The 22,441-nt window shown below is 39.9% G+C and overlaps 1 protein-coding gene across 3 annotated transcripts in view; it reads left to right on the plus strand.

The window, feature by feature from the left end:
- The window catches only part of ADCY1 (adenylate cyclase 1), a 149,752-nt gene that overhangs the window by 67,155 nt on the left and 60,156 nt on the right, over window positions 1-22,441 (plus strand). For all 3 annotated transcript variants that reach the window (XR_013927333.1, XM_080382090.1, XM_080382091.1), the window contains exons 4-5: window positions 3,790-3,901; window positions 18,527-18,654. Coding sequence is in view for 2 of the 3 variants with exons in the window: in XM_080382090.1 (XP_080238216.1) it covers window positions 3,790-3,901; window positions 18,527-18,654 (240 nt within the window). In the remaining variant the exon portion in view is untranslated. The remainder of the gene's footprint in view (window positions 1-3,789; window positions 3,902-18,526; window positions 18,655-22,441) is intronic.

Consider the following 22,441-nt stretch of genomic DNA (forward strand, 5'->3'; position numbering starts at 1 on the left):
CTCTGAGGATGTGAACCTCAACCTCCATGGTGATTAGCAATGAAGTTACAGTGAGCCAAGGCTACTTTGCTCTTGGAAGAGTGCCTCTACAGAAGGGATTGATGTGCCTTAACACCAACGCTTTGTCTTAACTTTTCTAATGGTATCAATATATTAGACATGGCCTACATTTAAGACTGTCATTATTTATGTGTGAATAATACATCCAAATCAAAGGAAAGGGAATTTCAGTGTTAATTTGTGTTCTGGTGAAAAACAAGTGGGGACTTGGACTTTGAAAATATTTTAATATGTTTGAAAATATGGTTTGGCCCTGGGAACACTTCAGGCATATCACTGGAATTCTGGCACTGTATAGCTTATAATTTCTCTCTTTAGTGCTTTTATGATTTTCATGGCTATAGCAAAAATTATAATCTCTTTTCTGTTCTCACTCCCAGTGGCAGATTTTGCCACCTCCTGACAAAAGGCCTTCTGTGTCCTTTATGTTCCAAAATCCTGAGGAAGACATAAAAGGGGAAAAAAAAGGTTAACTGCATTGGATGCGTGATTTGACTCCATAGTCAAAACCCTGTGTCACAGACCAACACGCCACCCTAATTTGCTTTAGACATTGTACAATAAAGAGTAAGCATTGGTGCTGCCCCACAATACTTGTAGTGAGGGAAGAGATGGACACAGACATGTGAAGAAGTACAAGAGATAATACTGGTCAGCGCACTAGTTAAAATAAAATGAACCCACTAATGAGTTTCAATGCTGTTTTTAGAATATCAGAGCTCCATGTGTGTGAGGGGAGGGTCACCCTCTGCAAGACTGCCACCCCTGAGTGGCAGCAGACCATGGAAGCAGCAGACTCGCCATCCCAGTTGCACTTCGGGGCTACAAAGCCTCTGCTCATCCACTGGCCGTTTCCTTCCATCCCTGCTGAAAAATCAGGTTTGGCCATTTGCATTTCAGCCTACTTCCAGAGAAATGCAGCAGGTGCTATGGTTGTAACATTTCATGGTGGTAGAAATGAGCAGAATTTCTCTGAAAAAAAAGGCAGGGCTTGTACTCACAACACTTCCCCATCTCTGCCATGTTGAGACACAGGAGTTACACTTTGAATATTTTAAGAATACAGTGTTAAACAAGTTACAGATTTTTTACAAAAGCAGTTAGATTAAAAAAAAAAATCTTACACCAAGAAAATGTAACAGTAATCATATTACCTAACCTATTCTATTAGGTTTAAAATATATACATGCAGTTAACTGCAGTATGAAATAGTTCCCAAGCCTAACTGAACTACAGCTGTATCTCAGCACACAATAATTACATATTTTACCTAAATTTGCAATTACTTGTTCAGTTATGTATTGTGGGTACTTTTATGGACTTCATTCTTTGTATGATTACCAGTGTTTTGAACTAAATGCTGAGGGCTAAGCATTTTTTAAACGTTTACTGGATTCCATACTGGGATCCATTAGCAAGGATCCCATACTGACTTACTGAGGTAGTTGTATGTAAAATAACTTTCCTTTTAATGGAATAATTTAATGTGTGAATGTATTGCTTGTGCTCTGTGCTTAACTAATTGAGAGGTTTTGAGGTAAGTGTACATGTGTGCAGGGTAATGGTGCTCTGTTAGTTAAGACATTGTTACGTAGTCTCCACAAACACTGAACACTTTTGGTTTGTGTGTACATGTATGTACGTGTATGTTCTTCAATGTTAAAGACGTTGGTAAACAATTAACATTGTTATTACCTTCAAGGCCTAACCCCCCACCCCAAATACTGTTCTTTTTAAAGTGGAAGTTGTTGGTGCAGCAGGTGATATTACTGTTACTGCAAATGTGGTTAGACAGGAAGAAAAGTGGGCTGCCATATTTAAAATGGAAATAGGAAAATAAAACCAATCAAAACGTAGAATGTGCAAAGGATGAGACGTGAAATGGCAGAGGATAGCAGAAACTGTTGTTATAAAGTAGCATATACAGTCCCCCTCTATACTAATAGTATCTAATTAAAACCTGGAAACTGTGTGACATGTTGGATTGCAACAACTGTGGTGTTTTCCTCTGTGTCTTTTTTGACTGTATGAATTCTGATGTGAATTTAGGTCATAAGGCAAATGGGTCATCAAGGAAACTATATGGGAGACTTTGATGCACATTTAAGCACATTTGAAAATCTTCAAGGAATTTAGGAGGATGATTTGATATTAACTGATTAACTGACCAGCCTAGGGCTGTCAAACAACGGAGATGACAATCCAGAATTAAGAGAATAAGTAGATCTCCATGGGCAAATATGCAGAGCACTTTGCTGGCGTTATTGCACTTTGTTAATGCCCTTTACCTTACCAGTCACTTGGTTGGTACACGTTGATGATAAAAGAGACATGAATCAGTAAAATTAAATGCTGAATGCTTTATTTTAAGAAGCCCTTTTTGTTGTGTTTAAACAACATAGGAATGGAAGAGCTATTTTTTTTTCCTGAATGGGGTTCATCTTGAGCAAAGTTCTCATAAAGCATGCTCACAGGAGAAGAGAGTGGGGAGCTTGCCCCAAGGATTGACACAACCACCCAGAGGTTTTGTTTGTAGATTAAAGCCATTAAACGTCAGATGAGTCAGGTTTGTGTTGGGATACATTACCTAATGTGCTCTGGTGGACAAGAAATTTTAGCAACAGGGTTAAATGAAGGAGTCAGGAGTTGTATTTGCTCTTTTTTGAGGCTTATTGGGAGATTTTGGGCTTGGTTATGGTGAATGAGAAACAGCAGACTTGCTAGTCCTGCTTTTCTAGCATCTGCTGTTTTATCTATAGAGCGAAGGTTTGTTGAGGGGAAGGGGAGTATGTAAAGCTGAATTTAACTTGCAGTTTTCAAACCAAGTTTTACACTATGTCAAGTACACCTAGGCCATGTAGCATGGGACTGTTTGTTAGCATTCGCATAAAGATTTGTTCGACATTTATAGTCTGGGTGTTGGGGATAAATGCATTAGGTTCCTGAAGTGGGCTCTAGGCCTTTGCCAACAGATGAAGAAATCTAAATAATTAAAAGAATCATAGCTCCATAGTCTCTCGAGTTTCAGGATCTACAATTTTTATTCTCTCTGTCACAGTAGTATCTGTGCTTCTTTCTATCTCCCTTTGTCACCACAGGCGGGCAGGTATTGTTAAGGCAGATTAAACTGTTGGACATAAAAAATTTTCTAACACTGATAGAAGCTGGACACTTACATGAGCCACACGTCGTGGTACCGAGAAGCCTGGCCCGACACAGTCAATGCTAGCTCCTTACAGGGAGCAGTATGACCATGTCATGGAGCTACCGTATGCTAGTTAACAACTCCTCTATTTCAGTACTTAGTAAATCTCATACAGGATTTATCAGTTTGGCTGTAGAACCAGTATTGAAACCATCTTTGAAACCAATTGAGCAGAGAAGATCGCAGCTGTAAAGAGGAGAAGCAGTTGTTCTCTGTGTTCCTGGAGTGCTCGTGAGGGAACCCCATGAATGGTGTGCTTTGCATATCTGCACCAGATAGGTATGTAGGATATGTATGTAGGCATTTAAAGTGTCCCAGGGTTCTCTACAACAGCTGACAGCATGAGATTAATGCCTATTTTTCTGAATCTTTGCCATTTTTGTTCCAACTAACACTTTATTCATAGTGTTTCAAGGCTTGCTTGAGTCTGTGCTTTGGGTCGCATTCATGCTATAAAAGAAGATAATGAGAGGGTGAAGATGTCTTCTGTACTGATATCTCTGTGTCTTTTCCTTTCCTTACAGCATTTTGTTTGCAGACATTGTGGGGTTCACTAGTTTGGCATCACAGTGTACTGCCCAAGAGCTGGTGAAGCTGCTGAATGAGCTCTTTGGCAAGTTTGATGAATTAGCTACAGTAAGTACAACATTCTTACTTGAATTTAATTTAAATTCCCTTCTGCAAAATGATGCATGAGTTACCCATGTTATAAACCTGTAGTAGACTGATTTAGCCCCATGTGTCATGAATTTCTAAAGCTTCCATTGTTAATATTCTGGAGAGAAAACAGACTATTTTCATTGTTTAGGAAAGAAGCCTAAGTTACTATTTTTAAGTGCACTTTTCTTCCCCTTCCTTGGAGGCCATCAGTGTTCTTCATCGGTTTTGTTTGCACAAAATCAAGAAAATATTTCAATATTTACATTTCTATTCTGCATGGAAATAAGCAGGATAATGGAAAATATGAATATTGGCAGTATGCATAAAATGAGTTTCTGTGATAATAAGAAGAGAATAAAATTGATTCTTTACAGAGAGCACTCCGTGTTACAGAAATGATGGTAGCTTTTCAGAGAGGCTATTGTAGCCAAAATGGGATCCATATCATAGCTAATGCTTATGTTTTGGTCATTGCACTTAGATTGTGCCAGATTCCCCCATGAAAAGAAAATGAGATAAATGTTCCTTGCCTATAACTCCCAGCAGTCTAGTGGTACCACAAGCATTTGAGAAGAAATGAGAAGAATGGATGTGCCTGAAAATGTCACACACCTTTTTTCAAATTGCATTGAACAATATGCTGCAAATGTGTTTTCCACATGAACAAAGCAAAACTTCATCACAACTATCTTGTTTGCCAACCATGTCCACAGAGCCTTCATTGCTGAGAAGCATTACCTCCACAGAAATTCTGCTACTCCACTATCTAGCTATCTTGTCTTCAGACTCTGCGCAACAGCCTAGAGAGCACATTTCTGCAGATCCCCAAACATAAACAGCATCCACATTTTTTAGTTCAAACTCACTTCTCCTTGATGTAGTCTTCTACATGAGAGACCTCAAGCCTGTGGACGCTTGGCACTTATGGCTCCCTTTTGATGAGGAGCTCTCAGGGACCACAAGGAGAAAAAAATCTGCTCCACGAAATGCCAGGGTTGAGGAAGACCTGTTCTTAGTTAAATGGGTTATCATTTGATCATGTTTGATGTCCTGATTTGCACTGGATGTTCAAGTTGTAACAGAGAGGAATTGTTGTGTATTCCCTTTTTCCAAGAAAAACAAAAGATTAAGTTAGATGCTGAGTGGAGATGCAATGAAGGTGTGCTTTTTTGGTACAAATTTGTAACACACTCATAAGCCTTTATATAACCAGTTCTGATGATGAACTACTGGCAGTGCCTCAGAGAGAGCACAGGTGCCCAGCCCACAGAACTTCATAGACATATACCTTAGAAATGAAAGGGTCTGCCATGTAGATGATCATTGGCAAGAGCTTAAATGACTTCAAGAATTCAAACAGTCTCCTTCCTTTAATTTCATTACTGAATGTCTGTAGAGGAATGAAGCTGGGTTAATTGACATTGATAACATACAGCTGTGGGCTGGCTTCAGGGGCGGTGGGCTGGCTGATGTGGATAATGTGCAGCTGTGGCTGGTTCCTGCTAAGTAGTGAAATAGCTCTAAGGGGTATGGAAGAGGGTCCCTGGATGAAGAGAGACCTGGAAGAAGCAGAGGGAGTAGAGAGAGTGCCCTGGATGGAGGAGGGACAAGGAGAAGGATGCAGCAGAGGCAAGAAGCAGGGTGGACTGGCCTGAAGAGGATGAAGAAACAGCACGGACATTAGATGAACTGTTGAAACCTTGTGGGGGGTTGGTGTCTGTGCTGGGGCAAGGTGTGGGAGCTACTTATTGAAGTTAACCTGGAATGGGATGGTAAAAGCCTTGTTGCAGCCACCTAGTTTTGAGAGTGCTGCGACAAATGTCATCCTCCAAATGTCATCCTCCAAATGTCAACCAGCTATCTAATAAGCTCTTTTAAAATTTACAGTGCTATCATGTGTGGTTATCGTAGCCATGAAACACAAGGCAATGTAATAATACTGGAGCACTGGGACATGGCACAGATCACATGTGTGCACACTGAAACACATGGCCCCGACGCCAGGGAGATGGCTGCTGTGCTGTGCTTGCTCCCATAGCAGTGGCCAGGTGCAGCCAGCTGGAGGTGTTACTGGAGCTAGGGTACCAGGCAGATGCCAGCTTTTAGTGTGAGGTCAGTTGTTTGCCAGGTCAGAAGCAGATGGGAAGTAGCAGAAGAGCTAAAAAGCCTTAGTTTTTCTGTTCAGCCTGCACACATATTTTTTTTTCCAAATTTGAAAATAAACCTCATGGTTTCTCTCAGCTATGTGAGGAAGATTTGTTGTTTAGTTGTCCTTCTAGTTCAGACTGTGCTGCATCAGGGTGTGATTAAGGACAGAACGGATGAGCTTGCTTTGGCACCTTCTGGTGTGGTAAAGGGAGACTTGCTGTTCTGTCTCCTGCAGTCACAAGAAATGTGCTGAAAAGTGTAATTTTTCAGAAGGATTCTGATCCCTTGGTTAAAACAACTTCTAGATATTCATTATTAGGTCGAAACACAGGACTGGGCTGATTTTACAACAGTGCTGTGCTGGAGTATTCAGGACGATGGAGGAGGAAACTGCAGGGACTGCAAAGAAAAATAAAAGCGTGATAGCTTTGTTCCCTGTGACTACCGCAGTGTGATCTGTGAGTGTGCATGCTGGGTGCTGCTGCTTCGCAGGAAGCAACCTCAACCGTGCCTTATGACAACCCTTGTTAAAACAATTGTCCTGTCTTAAAACTGTAATGCTTAAAAAAAATCCCTGTCACCACCGTGGAAAGCATAGTGAGTGTAAGGCAGCAATATATATTTCCTGGGAGTCTCAGGAATTCCTGGCGTTTTGGCACATTGACACTTTGTAGGAATAGCGAGCCTTTCCTTCGGACAGTAGAGCTAGAGCTGACCAGAACCAGGTGCTTCCACAATGAACACAAAAAGAATCTTCTTGAGAGATCTGGGACAGTTTAATCCTAAAGTTTGTCCTTCTGACATTTAGAAGCTGGTCTATGCTTTTTAGCATTAGATTTTTCTCCCTTTCTGTGTGCTGTTTGGGTTTGTGGGTTTTTTTTGTGGTGGTTTTTTGGTGAGGCAAATAGTTTTGCTCTTTTTGAAATGCTTCACCTTTTTAAAATCACAGTAGCTTTAAATGTAGTTACAGTTCATGACAGGGAGTTCTGAAGGCAAACCTTAGGTTTCAATTTATTGTCATTCAACTCCTTTGAAAGCTTGTCTATGCATTCCGTTAATAGAGAGCAAAGAAAATTCCTGATCTTCTTTCTCCCTAGTAGACATTATTTGTACTTTTATCATGTCCTTTCTTTTTTATTTGCCTCTAGAGAAAGTATGATTTTCAAATGCTTATCTTGTATTTCACCTTGTAAATCACTGAGTTTTGAACTCTGTTAAGAGAAGTAGTGACCGGAATATAGTACTTAAAATGATGGCATATTTTTTGTTTTCATAATGGCACTTTGGGTTTCTTAAAGAAACAATCTTAGGTAGTCATATTTGATATAGGAACTTTGTGGTCTTCTGAATAACTTCTGGGTCTATGGGTCAACATCAGTCACTTTGAAGAAAGGAAAGTGAGTCTCAAGAAAATAAAGCTAAACAAAAATGAATGACAATATTAGTATTCTTGCAGGAGTGTGACTTTGTCGTAGACAGGCATCAGAGAATCCACATGGAGAGGCACTGATATGAATACCTCAGGGTTCATTCGTATGTCTGGTTACTGAAGTACTTCCAATGTCACAGCCTTCAGCACCCTGGATATTTGGATAAGTTTGCCGGTGCAGACGTTCCCTTGGGACTGTATGCAGCAATAGCAAGCCACCTTCCTGAACACAGGCAGTGAGTTAAGTTTGTCATGAAGCCTATGAATAGTTCGAATAAAAAGAATGAATTTGCTTTAATTTCTATTGGATTTTATCTGCTGTTCAGGCTTAGTTTACTTAGTTCAGGGTGTTATTTCTGAATTTCCTTCGTTTCTTCCAGTTTTGCTTAAGCAAAAGTAGCTTTGTGCAGTCTCAGATGTCTGCCCTAATGACATTCTGCATGACATATTATCAATGAACCTGAACAACGGATCTTTGCATGAGGTCTTCAGATTCCTTGCAATTAACCTTCAACACTATTGCTAGCTTCCAGTTTTTAATTCTTCAGCTTAATTGGAGGAGTGACAAATTTTAAGGAAATACAATGATTTGCATTGTGTTGTTTTTATGTTCCCAGGGAATTCTTGGACACATGGCCAGTTACATGGGTGCCTTGTAACTTTAATACACTGTATATTTCAAGTGCCTTTTCTGTTCATGCTTTAGCTGTGACATGAGTTACTGTGAATGAGGGGGGTTCTTAAGGCCGCAGTTACTCAAGTAGCATCACACAGAGTTGCATACACCCCTGCTTGGATACTGTCATAGTCACAGATCCACTGTCTTGTGATACAGTTCAGCTATACCCAAAATATTTTACCTTTAAGAAGTCATCTTAATAGAAAAAAAAAAAAAAAAAAAAAAAGGCATTTCTCCAGCATCCTGCATTGTAATGAAACAGGTTTGCTTTTTAGAGAAGCTTTGATCTTTAATTGTTCTTTTCTTTGATAGATTTTTCTCACACATTGCTTGCATATTGCTACATGGAGAATTGATTGTTTGTGTTTACAGATTCAGTTATGTTACTGCATCTTAGACTTCTATGACTTTTCATTTAAAAGTGGATAAGGATAAATAAAGTTTAGGCTCTTTTCAAGGAATATTGCTAGAATCATAGAATCACAGCAACAATGAAGGGTTGTGATTGGAAGGGACCTTAAAGATCATCTAGTTTAAATGCCCCTGCCACAGGCAGGGACACCTCCCAACAGCCCAGGTTGCTCCCAGCCCCGTCCAGCCTGGCCTTGGACACTACCAGGGATGGGGCATCCACAGCTGCTCTGGGCAACCCCTGCCAGTGCCTCACCACCCTCACAGGAAAGAATTTCTTCCTGATACCTAATCTAAATCTACCCTCTTTTAGTTTAGTTTTGGTATTCTGAATGAAAGATGTTATTTTTCATGCCACTTTTGGCATCTCATCAATTAGCCAGACTGACACGTACCACTTCCTTGTGCTTCCTATTTGCAGCTATGTATACCTCTAGGCTTTGTGACTGTGTGTAGGCTGAGCCTATTTTTATTTCTTTCCATTTTAATTTAGTATCCTTTTCTGATTACCTTCTTAGCTTTTAAAACAATTTTTACTTTCCAAATTTCAATGTTACTGAAGTGCTTTTTTGTAGCTGTTCAGCTTCAAAGATATTGAACTTAAAAACATTGCTTCTGAGCCTTAGGCAAAGAGTCAGTAAGTAATATTTTTAAACAGCTTCTGTGTTGGGTTTATTTTTTAAACTGTGTCAAGAACAGCCAGTTCTTTGCTGTGCTTGAGCTAGCCATTCCTAGAAGCACTCATTTTAAGAAACTGATTCTATTGAATCTATGGAATGTTTTTATCTTTATTAAGATAATTATGATGTATTTTTAAAATAGAAAATAAACAAAGTTTTGTGGGCTGGTTAAGACAGGAAAGTTAGTGCTGGAAAACATACATATTTACGGACAGCACACAGCCCTTTGTGGAAATTGGTAAGTGTGCACTGGGGGGGGGGATATATATAAAAAAACTATTTTTAAGGAGACTTGTCTTCCCAAGCTTCCTTGATAGTCAGTGCAGACACAGGATACTACTAGGGCAGAATGAGGCACGTAAGCTTGGGTCCTATTCTGAACAGATGTCTGGAGAGGTCTCCACGAGAGAGCTAAGGAAGTAAGCTTTCTTAAATTAAAGTGGTCTTAATGAATATGACTGCGACTCTGTAGGATCGGGGACTAATGACTTCTTTTAAGTATTGTAGGAACATCTAAAGGGGCAGGTACCACCGCAGTTAGGTCTTGCCTAACCTCCTTTACGGTACTTTTTCAGTAAGAGGATACTCTTGCTTGGTATGCCAATTCTCTGTCATAACGACGTCATTTGCATGCTTGTGGTATATCACCAATTTCTTTCTGAGTCTGCACTGTGCACATCTGAGATTTGCATCTTTGTATAGGGCTGTGTTGGATTGTTCTGATCAGCTGCAGACGCTTGCATTTGGACATTTGTACTGAAACTAATCATTTTGACTTCTGGTGCAGTTAGCACAGAAAAAGGTATTTCTGGAATTCAGTGTGTCATCCAGGGAGGATGTCTCACTGCACTCCAGAAGTGCCTGCTCACTTCACTGTTGTACAGACAGTTTGGCCCAGGTACGTGCTTTAGCTGTCTAATGTTACCTGCATACATAGTCCTGCCTGCAGCCCTGTGCCCACACACAGACGTGTTCTATGGAGTGTAGCAGTGCAGCAGGGGAGCAGCTGTCCTCAGCCTGGAGGGGACCCATTCCTCCTGCACTGGAGTCCAGAAGCACTCTCCTCAAAGCAGTCAGCTTTGTTCTTCTCAAGCCAGACTTTTTATTTCCTTGAAGTCAATGGAAACCTTTCTGGAAACTACTTTCTTCATAACCAGCTGTATACAGTATCTTGCTAGTTCTCATGCCATCACTATTCAGTAAATCTGCCAAGCGGAGGGGAATGGCTATTTCCAGCAGTTAGGTCTTGAAGATTTCCCGTACTTTTTTGTTTGGAGCCTGACTGAGCTTCATACTTCATACTTTTGTTGGTGCTTAAATATCACCTCTCTGTTGTGTTGTTTCCAGAAGAATCTGGAAAAAAATCCATTTCCTGAAATTCAGAGTTTAGTTTTTCAACATATAGTGTATTTGGTTTAGGCTTGTTTCTCCTGGGATGTTGCTTTTCATAAAAAGATGGCATAGTAATGGACACTTGGTGGAAGCTGGGAAGGAGACAAGCATGCATATCAGTCGTGATGACTGTGTAAAATATTCTTGCTAAAATCCTTTTTCATTTCCAAGTAAAGTAACATATATGACTGTTAAATAGGCTCTCACTCTCCCGGACTAAAACCCTTTAACTTTCTAGTTCTGTAAAATTACTCTCCATGTGGAATAAGGAAGGAATTTATGGTGAGAATGGGAATGCACAGAAAAGGTAGGGCAAGAACCAGTAGGTTATTGCAGGTCAGCATATATAATTGCCAATAACACTGAGGAAAAATATTTGATGCAAAATGTCTTCCATTTTATAGCTATCCTGAATAATTCTACATTTTTTAAATGCGTGATGTGGCTTCTATGATGATAATTTCTCCTGATTTTACAAATACAAAATTACATGTGCTCATCTGGAAATGGCCAGCTTTCCTCAATCAGAGCCTACCAAGCCATTTTTTTGTGGTACTTCCTATACTGTAACCAGATTACGTTTCCTTTCCTGTTATTTCTACCACTCTATAGAAGCTCTTGTTGCCTATACTAACTGTTTTTTCAATGAATATGGCTCCATTAGCCTGCCAGATTGAACTCTGTAGAGTATTGCAGTTAGCTTATTTTCAAGGTTTTTTTTGGGTTTTTTTTTTTTTTTTTTATATGCTGGTACTAGCAGATGTGTGAGTTGGTAAAGTTAGAATTTGCACACATTATTCCATGCAAAGGTTATCAAAACAGTTGTTTCAATTTTTAAACCCACAGCTCAAAACCTGGGTGAAAAGAGATGTGAAAATGTGTATGCAGTAATTGACAGGGTTCAATGACAGTTCTTTATGAGCTGGACAGTTTTCAAATGTGTATTGTCACTGTTGGAACATGGCAGTGTAATGGAGCTGGCAGTAATTTCCATGTCACTTCATTACACTCAGGATTTGGCTATGAAGTTTATCTGATAAGCTGGCTTCAGTAATCTCTCACATGTTGTGGCCCACACTCAGCATAGCTATTAAAATAGATTTGAATACTATTTAAAAAAAAAAAAAAAAAACAACCATTGGTAAATCTTTTTAGTTTACTGGGAAAAAAAAAAGTAAGATGATAAGTGAAATTACTGTTTGTTATTAATGAAAGTTGCAGATGACGTGAGTAAACTGCATCCAGCTCTGGGGGGCCCAGCACAAGACTGACATGAACCTGTTAGAGTGGGTCCAGAAAAGAATAATGATCCGAGAGCTGGAAGACCTCTTCTATGAAGAAAAAATGTGAGAGCTGGGGTTGTTCAGCCTGGAGAGGAGACCTTATTGCTGCCTTTCAGTATATAAAGGGGGCTCATAAGAAAGTCAGCAAGAGACTACACCAGGGTCTATAGCAATAGGACAAGGGACAAAGGTTTTAAGCTGAAAGAGAGTAGATTTAGATGAGATATAAGGAAGAGGTTCTTTACTGTGACGGTGGCAACATCGCTGGCAGGGCTCAAGGCCAGGCTGGATGGGGCTTGGAGGAACCTGGGCTAGTGGGAGGTGTTCCTGCCCATGGCAGAGGGTTGGAACTAGCTGATCTGTAAGGTCCCTTCCAACCCAAACCATTCTATGATTTTCACAGACTTTTCATCAGCACAGAAAGAGGGCCTTTTCAAAGGGGATTCAAGGCAGGGTTCTAAGGAGTGTTTTGCATGTGAATCTAAAATCATAGCTTCATCATTCTTGGCACCGAGATGCATTTGTTCTGAATACTGCTGCAGTCTAAGAGACTTTCACTAGGTTGCCCTTCCCATGGAGTACTTTTTATTTTGTTTTTCTCTAAAGCTCTTTCGTGCAAAAAAGGGAGTTGTAGAGCTGAGGGCAAAAACCAGGAAGATCTCCTGTTTTGGTTAATTTTTTAAAGAAAATAAATACAGTAGGAAAGTCTAAATATCAAAAGTATAAACGTACAAAGGATGTCTCCCTCTCACCATGCACTGAATTTAAATTAATAATTTTATATGGTATTGCTTAGTTGCACTGTACAGCCTTCCAGCTAACTCCATCCAATTCACTGAATTTTCATCTGTGGCGCAGAAGAGGGGTGGCTTGTCCATCTCCATTTCCTCACCAGCAGTACGCTGTGCTATGCCCTTCCAAAGCACCTGGAGCAGTGAGGTGTTCACTGTACCTCTGCATAAAGGAAGGAGTGGACTAGCAATGCTGGGAACAGGTATCAACACCCAGATACCTTCTAGCAGCCAGTGTTCAAATCTGTTGAAAGTGGGTCTCAAAAGCAGTGTATGGCCCGTAACTGTCAGGCTGAGCCACCTTGGTTAGTGGATCAGTAGTCCAGAGGATGAATATTAAAATTTGCCTTTATCCCATGTTGTGTATGTATGCAAGAGGGTGTAGGTAAATTTGCAGAACTGTGAGTCTGTGCTTGTTGTACATACACATATATATGTATGGATGCATATATTTATACAGCATAATAGCCAAAATATAGAGGGGTTCCACTTCTGTTCCAATCTAATGGACAAGTTTAATGAAATTGGATAGAGACATCATTCCAGCTTTAGAGGGTGTAGTAGAAAATACTATTCTTTCTGCAAGTCTCTTTTGTATCTCTACACACATCTGTAATATAGATAAATTTATGTTAACTTCTAGAGTGACTCAAAGCTTTCTAACCCAATTTTCTATTGAGATTAATAGCACTTTGGCATAAAGTGCTGTAAATGTTAAATATGCTGCATGTGTTAAAGACATTGAAAGTAAGCTGCAGTGGTAACCGTGGTGAATCCTCTCTTGTCCTCTGTCGAGACTTCTTTGAAAACAGAATGATGTTCAAGGTTTGTGAAGAGAGGTAAATAGGGAAGGTATTTTATACCTGTGTTGCAGTTTTGGGGAATTGTATAGGTGCTTTGTATTTTTTTCCCCCAATAGTCATTTTATATTGTAATAACTAAGAAAGGACTATAACTGTGATGTGGTTAGCCTGGATTAGGGAGTTATGGCTCAGGTCCCTGAGGATTAGAGGGAGCGCTGGTACAAATTAGTGTAGTTCCCCTGAATACTGATGATGCCATGCTGATTAATATGAACTGAAAATTTGATCCCCTTTGCCTACCTACAACAGTTCAGCTCCGAGCACAGCAGGCTGCTCAGAGGAAGCTGTTGGAATGGGGCTTTCTGAAAGACAGCTACTGATAAAACAAGAGGGAAAATATGAAGAGCAGTGAAGCTCAAAAAGAGTTCTGTGATGGGTTTTTTCCTCAGGGGCACTGATCTGCCTTTTGGCACACTGAACGTCTGTAAGGGAGGGTGACCATGCCCCTCTGTGGCATTGTTTTGCTTCAGTGACAAAGCTCTTAACAGCAGTGGCAGGACCAGAAGAATGGTGACTGTTCCTTCTTCAGCACTTGCGGTTCACTGCTGTCTCCCCAGAATTGTCTACTCTCAATGAAAACGGAGCCCTCAGAGATTTGCATTTTGATGGTTTCCCTCTACCCAAGACTTGTCTTCGGCATGTGAAGGAAGCATTGACCTCACAGTGGGTTTTCTCAGGAAACAAGGGAACAGCTTTTTTCCCCCAGAGATTCAAACTGTTTTGGGCAGTGAATGGGTGGGGGAGGCATGAAGGGGGTTGGGCTGAGGAGCTGCAACCCACACTGCCAGCGCACCTCCTTCTGCCCCTCTGCTGCATGCACTGCTGCTCTTGCACTGGTTTGCACCTGTGCAGGGGCAATACCCAGAGGTCTCCCTAATGCTGATGTCTGAGCTTTGGTGAGGATGCCAAAGCCTTCCCCTGAGAGAGTAAAGCCTTCAGTTTAACACCAAGCCTAATAGCACTTTCTTTTACCCCAACACTTAAATAGCTGGACCTGGACACATGTTAGTTTGAGGTTTCTTTTTTTTTTTTTTTTTTTTTTTCTTTCCATTCTTTTTTCTAAGACTCTAACTTTGCAATCACTAAGCATCATAGGTAGTGGCCAAACTCCTGTTCACATTTTTCTAGCCTAAACAAAAGTAAATGCTATTACTGCTCATGTCCAAGTGTAGAGGAATGCAGCTGGGTTAATTAACAATATACAGCTGTGGGCTGGCTGATGTGGATAATGTGCAGCTGTGGCTGGTTCCTGCTAAGTAGTTAAATAGCTCTAAGGGGTATGGAGGAGCACTGGATGAAGAGAGACCTGGAATAAGCAGAGGGAGTAGAGAGAGAGAGAGTGACCCGGATGGAGGAGAGACAAGGAGGAGGATGCAGCAGAGGCAAGAGGCAGGGTGGACTGGCCTGAAGAGGATGAGGAAACAACAGGAACAGTAGAATCTGACTGATGGCAAAAGCCTTGTTGCAGCCTACTAGTTTGTTTGTGCTGCAACATGCAAGAACATTCTAGGAGACTGTAAGACTGGTAGAGTCTGAGCTAAGGGAAACAGGAATTATTGCTTATGCATCTTCTTGTAGACCTTCTTAATCTTTTACTCTGCACAGCATAACTAAATCCAAATTGCCTGAATATTGTAAAGAATCTTTTTATGTACCTTAGGTAATAAAGTTTTTTTAGTAGGAAGGGCAAAAAATTGTCTTTCTAATTTATGGATAAATAAAATCCCTCCTACTTGTAGATTTTGATTCCAGGAGGATAATAAAAGTCTGAAGAGCACAGCCAAAAATCAGGTTGCTAGCAGGCCTGCAGAAAAAGAAATGGATGCGTACAATAATGGATGTGTATAATTACAGTATATTGTAATTAAGTCACCGAGGGTCAGACTCATCCTTGGTGTAATTCCACTGCAGTTAGTAGAGTTAGGAGAGAGGAGTTCAATGTTTAGCTTCTAAAATCTTGCTTTTTAAAATTATAGTCTAGCTGACCTTCCTTTCCATCAGCTGCTTTATGAAGTGCTTGTCTGAAAGTGTAAAGAAAATTCTAGCAGCTTCGAAGTATCCTCTGCTTTCCAAGTGGGGCTTCCACTTCACACTGGCAAACCCTGTGACGGACAGTTGTGCCAGAGGGAATTCTGCAGATCTGCTGGGAAGCGTCTGGGTGAGGCACCACAGGTGGGCAAGCTGCCTGGCAAATGCAGCGCTAGCAATCTCTGCTGCTTTTTATCATGTGCATAAAACCAAATTATCAGCTGTTTCTAAACAGACATTGCTTGTATCAACTGTGACTAGAATTTGTAACTATCACACTTGAATTCATCGCTGCCACAAAAGTGTAAAATATTGCCGAGTCAAGGGCTTCTTTGGAAGTTGCTGAGGAAACAAAACAGAGAGAGGGAAAGGGTTTGTTTTGTTAATTTGCATATCAATCCTCAGAAAGATTGCTCTTACAAAGCTGCACTGCATCTCCTTCCTGTAAGCCTGCCTTATGTGTTGAGAGAAAGAAAACAAACTTTTTTTTTTCTAGAGATTACTGCATATTAATTGATTTTTATAAATAAGGACAGTGAGGATAACATCTGATAGGGAACAGAGTCGTCATTTCAAAAACAGCAGGTGATTTAGTCTTGTCTTCCATCAAAATTAATATCTCTCCAGAAAAAAACTGGAGTCCTTATTTCTTTGTATAATTCTATTTTATTTTTATCCTGCAAAAGTAATAAATTGACTTGGAAAAGTGGTAATGGATCAAGATCTGTTGTTTTGGGTTTTTTTTCTCCCTTTCTTAAACTAATAACCAGGCTCTGCTGTGCCAGTCTGACAGTAATTTTGTGCATCCCATTATAAAATGTAGTGGTTCCTGCTAAAAAACTTGGTGGTTTGTATTTAGTGGTTTCTGTGCAAAAACCTTGAGTTGGAAGGCCTGTTTTGTGTCAGGATAGGTTTTGAGGTCTGCATATTACTTTGTGTGCATCAGTAATTATTTTACATATAATACCATTTAACCAAGGACCTCAAACTACCCAATTAAAACTCTTAAGTAAAACTGGTGAGGCATTTTGTGGCTATAGTGTGTGGGAATACTCCGAGGACCTGGTGATCATGCTTCTGCAATAATTATGTTCACATTCATTAAAATATATATTACTGATAATAATTAGCGGTATATTTAAAAACCTCCTGTACAGAAGAAATGTAAAGCAGTCACTCTTAGAAAAGCATTCCCCAAAAGATGGCCCTCTTCTTTGCTTCAAGACTTGAGTTTTTAGTTTATAAAAAGAAATAGACAGACCAGTTTTCCTGAACAGTGTCTGTAGAAGAATGAAACTGGGTTAATTATCATTGATAATATACAGCTGTGGGTTAGCCAATGTAGGTAAGGTGCAGGTGTGGCTGGTTAAGTGGTTGAGAGCCAGTGGAGAGAGAGCAGCCAAGGAAGAAGCAAGAGAGAAAACCCATGCCCTGGATGAGGTGAGACAAGGAGGAGAAGGCAGCAGAGGGACTGTATGAAGAGTGTGCTGGTACGAGATGGTAAAAGACCTTGTTGCAGCTTGATAGTTTGGAGAGTGCTGCGACAAGCGTCAGCATGCTTTCTTCCGTGTCTGAACAGAAGTAAATTTCATAATTATTGTTCGATACTTGGAAACATGTACAAAGAAGACAGGTGTGGGAATGCCTGCAGCTGGAGGAGTGCAGAATAACAAGCCCCAAGTGCTAGCGTACGGCATGTCCGAGACAAAGAGATTGCTGTAGGCATCACCACCGCTTCCAAGCTGGAGTATGGGCAGTGATGTGGAGACTGCAGTCATCTCAGGAGGGCTTTGGTTCTTGTAGGCAGGAGGCTGGAGGAGGACATGTGCCTGTGTGAGAAGCTAAACCAGTATTCCCAGAAAATTTAAATTCCACCACCATAGCCCTCCGTTTGTTTTTTTTTTTTTTTCTCCTCTTTCTGTGGCACTGAAATCAAGCCTATGTAGCATATCGATGGAGAAGGAATTGGAGTTTTGTTAATCTTTTATCATCATATTCACAACAGCTAGTTTTGTGTGGCACTTACATAGTCCCAGCTCTGTAAGTTGGATTCAAGAATCAGTTAATTTACTTTTCTGTACTGTACTCTAAATGAGTAGAAGTTACTACAGTCTGGCTGCAAGAGATGCCATCATCTTATCGCGTCTCCTTATAGTTTATTATTTAAAGGCACTTTGTTATGTGCCCTCTGTTTAGAAATGAAATTGCTGCTCAGATCAATGTAGCAATCATTGCATGCTATCACTGGTTTTTCAAAATGGGAGAGATTTAGCCAGGTCTTTTTGGCTGTAGAAATTAAACAGTAGGCAAACAGGAGATAAATTTGATGGCAATGCAAACTGACTGTATCTTCTGATCTGCAAGTGTGTCATGTTTACACTGATGTTGCTGTATTTTAAATTGTGATTGATGAATCAGTAATGCACAAATGTGTGCACCTTTACTTGTGCATGATCTCTCCTGCTAAGTTGGAACTGGATTTGAAACAAAAGCTTCTCAGAATACAAACATTTCCTGATATTCAGTAGTGGTTTGGCTTCAGTCCTCTGGCTTGGATTCATACAGGAATGAAGTCTCACTGCAGATCTTGAATACGTACTGACCCAGCATGAGGGCAAGGGGATAGTATTTTTTTAGAACTGTAGTTTTAAGCAGAGTTACCTACCTGTCTTGAACAATGTGGGGCTGATCACCAGTATTTATGTGCATATTTATAAATACATAAAGAAACAAAAAGTGTATGTCAGCTGTTCCGGTATGAATCCAGATTTCATGAACTGTAGGTTACTTAATTTGATCAGAAAAGGATTCCCTGACTGATGGAGAAGATTTTATCCTTTAAATGCTGGAATATTTATATGAATACTAAAAGTTTTCGCATTCTGTTTTGATTAAAGGAAAACCACTGCAGAAGAATAAAAATCCTAGGGGACTGTTACTACTGCGTATCAGGACTGACCCAGCCCAAAACAGATCATGCCCATTGCTGTGTGGAAATGGGACTGGATATGATTGACACCATCACGTAAGTACTGCGCAGGGTGAACTGGGCAGGAGTACTACAACAGCTTCTGGGTGCCGTGGGGAAGGTTGCTCTCAGAACGACCAGCAGTGTCTGTGAGTGCTGCACACCTAGCAATTCACACTGCTGCACTCAGGCCACAAGATACTTACTGGTTTTAGAGGGGTCACACTAGATGTTGATTTTCTACTCCATTTAATCGCTATGAGGGAAAAGTGCACAAGTCTGAATATGTAGAGGCTCAGACAGGTACTGGTTAGGGGACAGAAAGATACTGGGAAGTAGCAAAATATTCCCATTGCCATTTGCCACAAAGAAGGAAGCCCAGTTTTGCAGCAATAAACATGGCTCATTTTGCCACCAGTATGTACACTCAAAGCCAGTCCTGATGTATGCATGTTGTGTATGTGTTTGTATTCTAAAAATGATAATTTTCTGTTTTTTCCTTTCTCTATGTCAAGTTTAAACCACTAATTTATTCTGCTTTTCAGAAATGTAACGTGAAATTCACTTTGGTGATCAGAAGAATTTTTTTTATGCTTGAGAGCTCTGAATTGATCATTATTTCAACCAGGCAAAAAATGTGAATGTGAAAGAACTGTGAATGAGCTTTTAGCTCCCATTACGCAGGAGGGAAGGGATAAAGATGGAAAATTTCTTCACTGCTGTATTGCTCTGTGTGGGTGCATGTTTGTTTTATGGGATGGCTGTAGGAGGGCGTGCACACCTGTATTCATTCTGTATATAAATACATACTGTCAACACAGTGCTATTGCATTTGGAATGAGCTTGCACAAGTGTGTCACATCAGGGGCCTTAGCCAGTTCTACGCTGGAAAGTGTTTGACAGCCATTTCCAGTAGGCAGTTATTCTTTCTCTCTGTTGTCAGCTGGCCTGTTGGGAATGTAGAGTTGATTTGAGGTTCTGCTTCCCCTCACTTAATCACTGAATTTTTGCATTGAACACAGACAAAACCTGCCTTCTCTGTGAAGGTGAATAGACCACAGTGTAATCTCAATTTAAAAACTAATAGTAAAGTATTAAATAAAGGAAAAGTAGAATAAGCATACATAAAGCTTATGAATTCAAGTAAAGCATTTTTGATTTGGAACATTTCACCGCCTTTCTTGTTTCTAGTAGAGCTTTTGCCATGTCCTATATTTCATGTCCTCCATTTGTACGTGTGGATGTTTTCACACATAAATGCACAAAAAGGAGCTGTGCTCATTTCTGGAGAGTCTTAGTGTTGTAGAAGAACATATTATGATCCTCTCAAAGAGTTCACTGTAAGTTTTTTATCTCTGTGGAAGTAGTGGCTAGTTGTTCAAATCCCACTAAGGATTTGCCTTAGGGGAACACAGACATTACTGCGCATTTTTGTTGTTTCATATCAACCTTAAATTTTTCTGTGATCCTGAATTCATTGAGCTTTCTTTGCAAAGGACTTGAAAACATAGGAAAAAGGAGAGAAGTACTCAAAGCAATTGAAGGTTGATTCTCATTTCTAGCTCAATCCCTACGCTTTTATTGTGATGTTCATTTACAAAATCTCTGTGTGAAGAGTTGGATAAATAAATCAATATCCTCCCTTCCATTCAGTGCAAGTTCCTTATCTTTGTAAACATTGTAAAATTGATAATAGATTTTGTAATTTGTGATAATATATGCTAGTCTATCATACTAAAAAATCCTGAAGGGATATCCTAAGTCTGCAAATTAGATATATGTGCATTCTTTCGGCAGTATATGGATACTCCATTTATAAGGAAGCCTTGACCTTTAGAAGCATAGGTAGATGTACAGGCCTTTGTACACATTTTCTGAAGTCTTTTTTTTTTTTTTTTTTTTTTCTTCTTAAATCCATGGAAAGCAGTAGCTGATGCATCCTCTTTTAAACCTACCATTAATCTTTAATTCATTAGTTGTGCTGTGTTTCATGTACACAACTAAGGCAGTGTCTGAACTTTCCTTTTTTGAATGTTTTACTGATATTAGGAATGAAACGTTCCCTTTTCATGTTTATCATTTATTGGCTGCTGTCATGACAATGTAAACTTGAAAAACAAATTGAATTAATAAAGAAGGAATGAACTGGGACTGTTTAGCCTGGAGAAGAGATGGCTCAGGGGAATCTTATCAATATGAGAGTGTGTAAAGAGGACAAAGCCAAACTTTTCTCAGTGGTATCCAGTGTTGGGGAAAGAGGAAATGGGCAGAAACTGAAATACAATAAATTCCATTTAAGTATAAGAAAAAACATTTTTCTGCTGTGGAGGTGGTCCAATACTGAAGAGTTTGCACTGGAAGGTTGTGGGCTTTGCATCCTTGGAGAGATTTCAAACCCAGCTGAACATAGTCCTGGGAAGCCTTCTGTAGCTGACCCTGCTCTGAGCAGGGGGGTTGCTCTAGATGATTTCCAAAGGCCCCTTCCAACATCAGTAACTCCATTATTCTAAGTGGATGGGCTGTGGTGTGTTAACTAGACATGTGTAGTCTGAGGTTATGGTGGAAGACAGGTAACTGACAATTTCAGAATTTGGTTTTTTTAAAGAATGCGTAAAGTGAAAGTCTTTAGTGTAGTCAGTGCTCAGAGCACAGTAAGAGGGCAAGATGGAGAAGAGGCAAGGTTATAAGAGTGTCATATTTATTTAGGGTTGGTGAATGGCTAGAGACCTATTCTGCATCCGTTGTACATAAGCACAATTGATTAATCCAAATATATTTTTTTCCCTCAACAAGGAATTAGTAGTGTGAGGACTGTAAGATCCCAGGATCAAAGTATATTTCTTTCTTTAGTTAAATGAATATGCCTGTTCTCCTTATGCTAGGAAACAGGAAGATGATGCATTTGAAGCACCATTGCCCTTGATGGCAGTACTATTTTTTTTTATTTTACTGCAAGTGGAGCATCATCTGTTCAGATATTGCTGGATTCTGGATGAGGTGCTTTTGTTGACAGAAGCGTGTGGGTAAGCCAACTGCACAAAATGCTTCAGACCAGGAAAATATTTTCTGATGAAGATTAGGAAAAAATTCTTCACTCCTCCACAGAGACCCATGTTAGAAGATAGATTGCCCAGAATAATTTATTGGAAAATATGTTGAGCTAATGAAAAGAAGTGAAGAGCTTATGATGGTAAATTTGGAATGCAACATTATTTTTCTATTGGTATGATTATTAGGTGTTGTTTATCAGTCTCATGAGATGCGAGTCACTTTTGGTTTTAAACTTCCCCCTTCCATCCAGAGTTGGATGTCAGCTGATAGTCTTCTAAGAGTCTCTTCACTGTACTGCAGAAATCAGTCCTTGGCTTTGCAAATTCATGCTTGGAAGTTGTCACCCCTAGTGACAGGTTTGTCATGTTACCTGGGATAGATAGATAAATAAATAAAATCGCTTGAATTGTGATTCAGCTGATGGATCTGTCAAAAGTGCCTGTCCCAGAGATATGTACCACCAAAACGTGCTTTTTTCCGGGAAATCAAGGAATAGAAACTTCTAGTGGCTGGTTGATGGATCTATGATTTGACTGAGTTGAATGTTATAATGAGTTCATATAAATTCATATCCTAGAATATGGTGCTGCATGTGAGTGTAATCTCAGAATGTTGCCTCATTACATTTAGATTGAGATTTTTCAAGGTAGTTTTCAAAGAACATTCTAAAATACTTAAAATTGTCAGAATTTCATCTGCCTTTTACTAAGTATCCTTTTTCAAGGGCATAGTTAAAGCCATACCAGAACCTTTATGGAAAGATGTGGTTGGTTGTGGTGGGTTTTTTCTTGAA

The sequence above is a fragment of the Falco punctatus genome, assembly GCF_963210335.1.
Source record: "Falco punctatus genome assembly, chromosome: 4".
Taxonomy (NCBI): Eukaryota; Metazoa; Chordata; class Aves; order Falconiformes; family Falconidae; genus Falco; species Falco punctatus.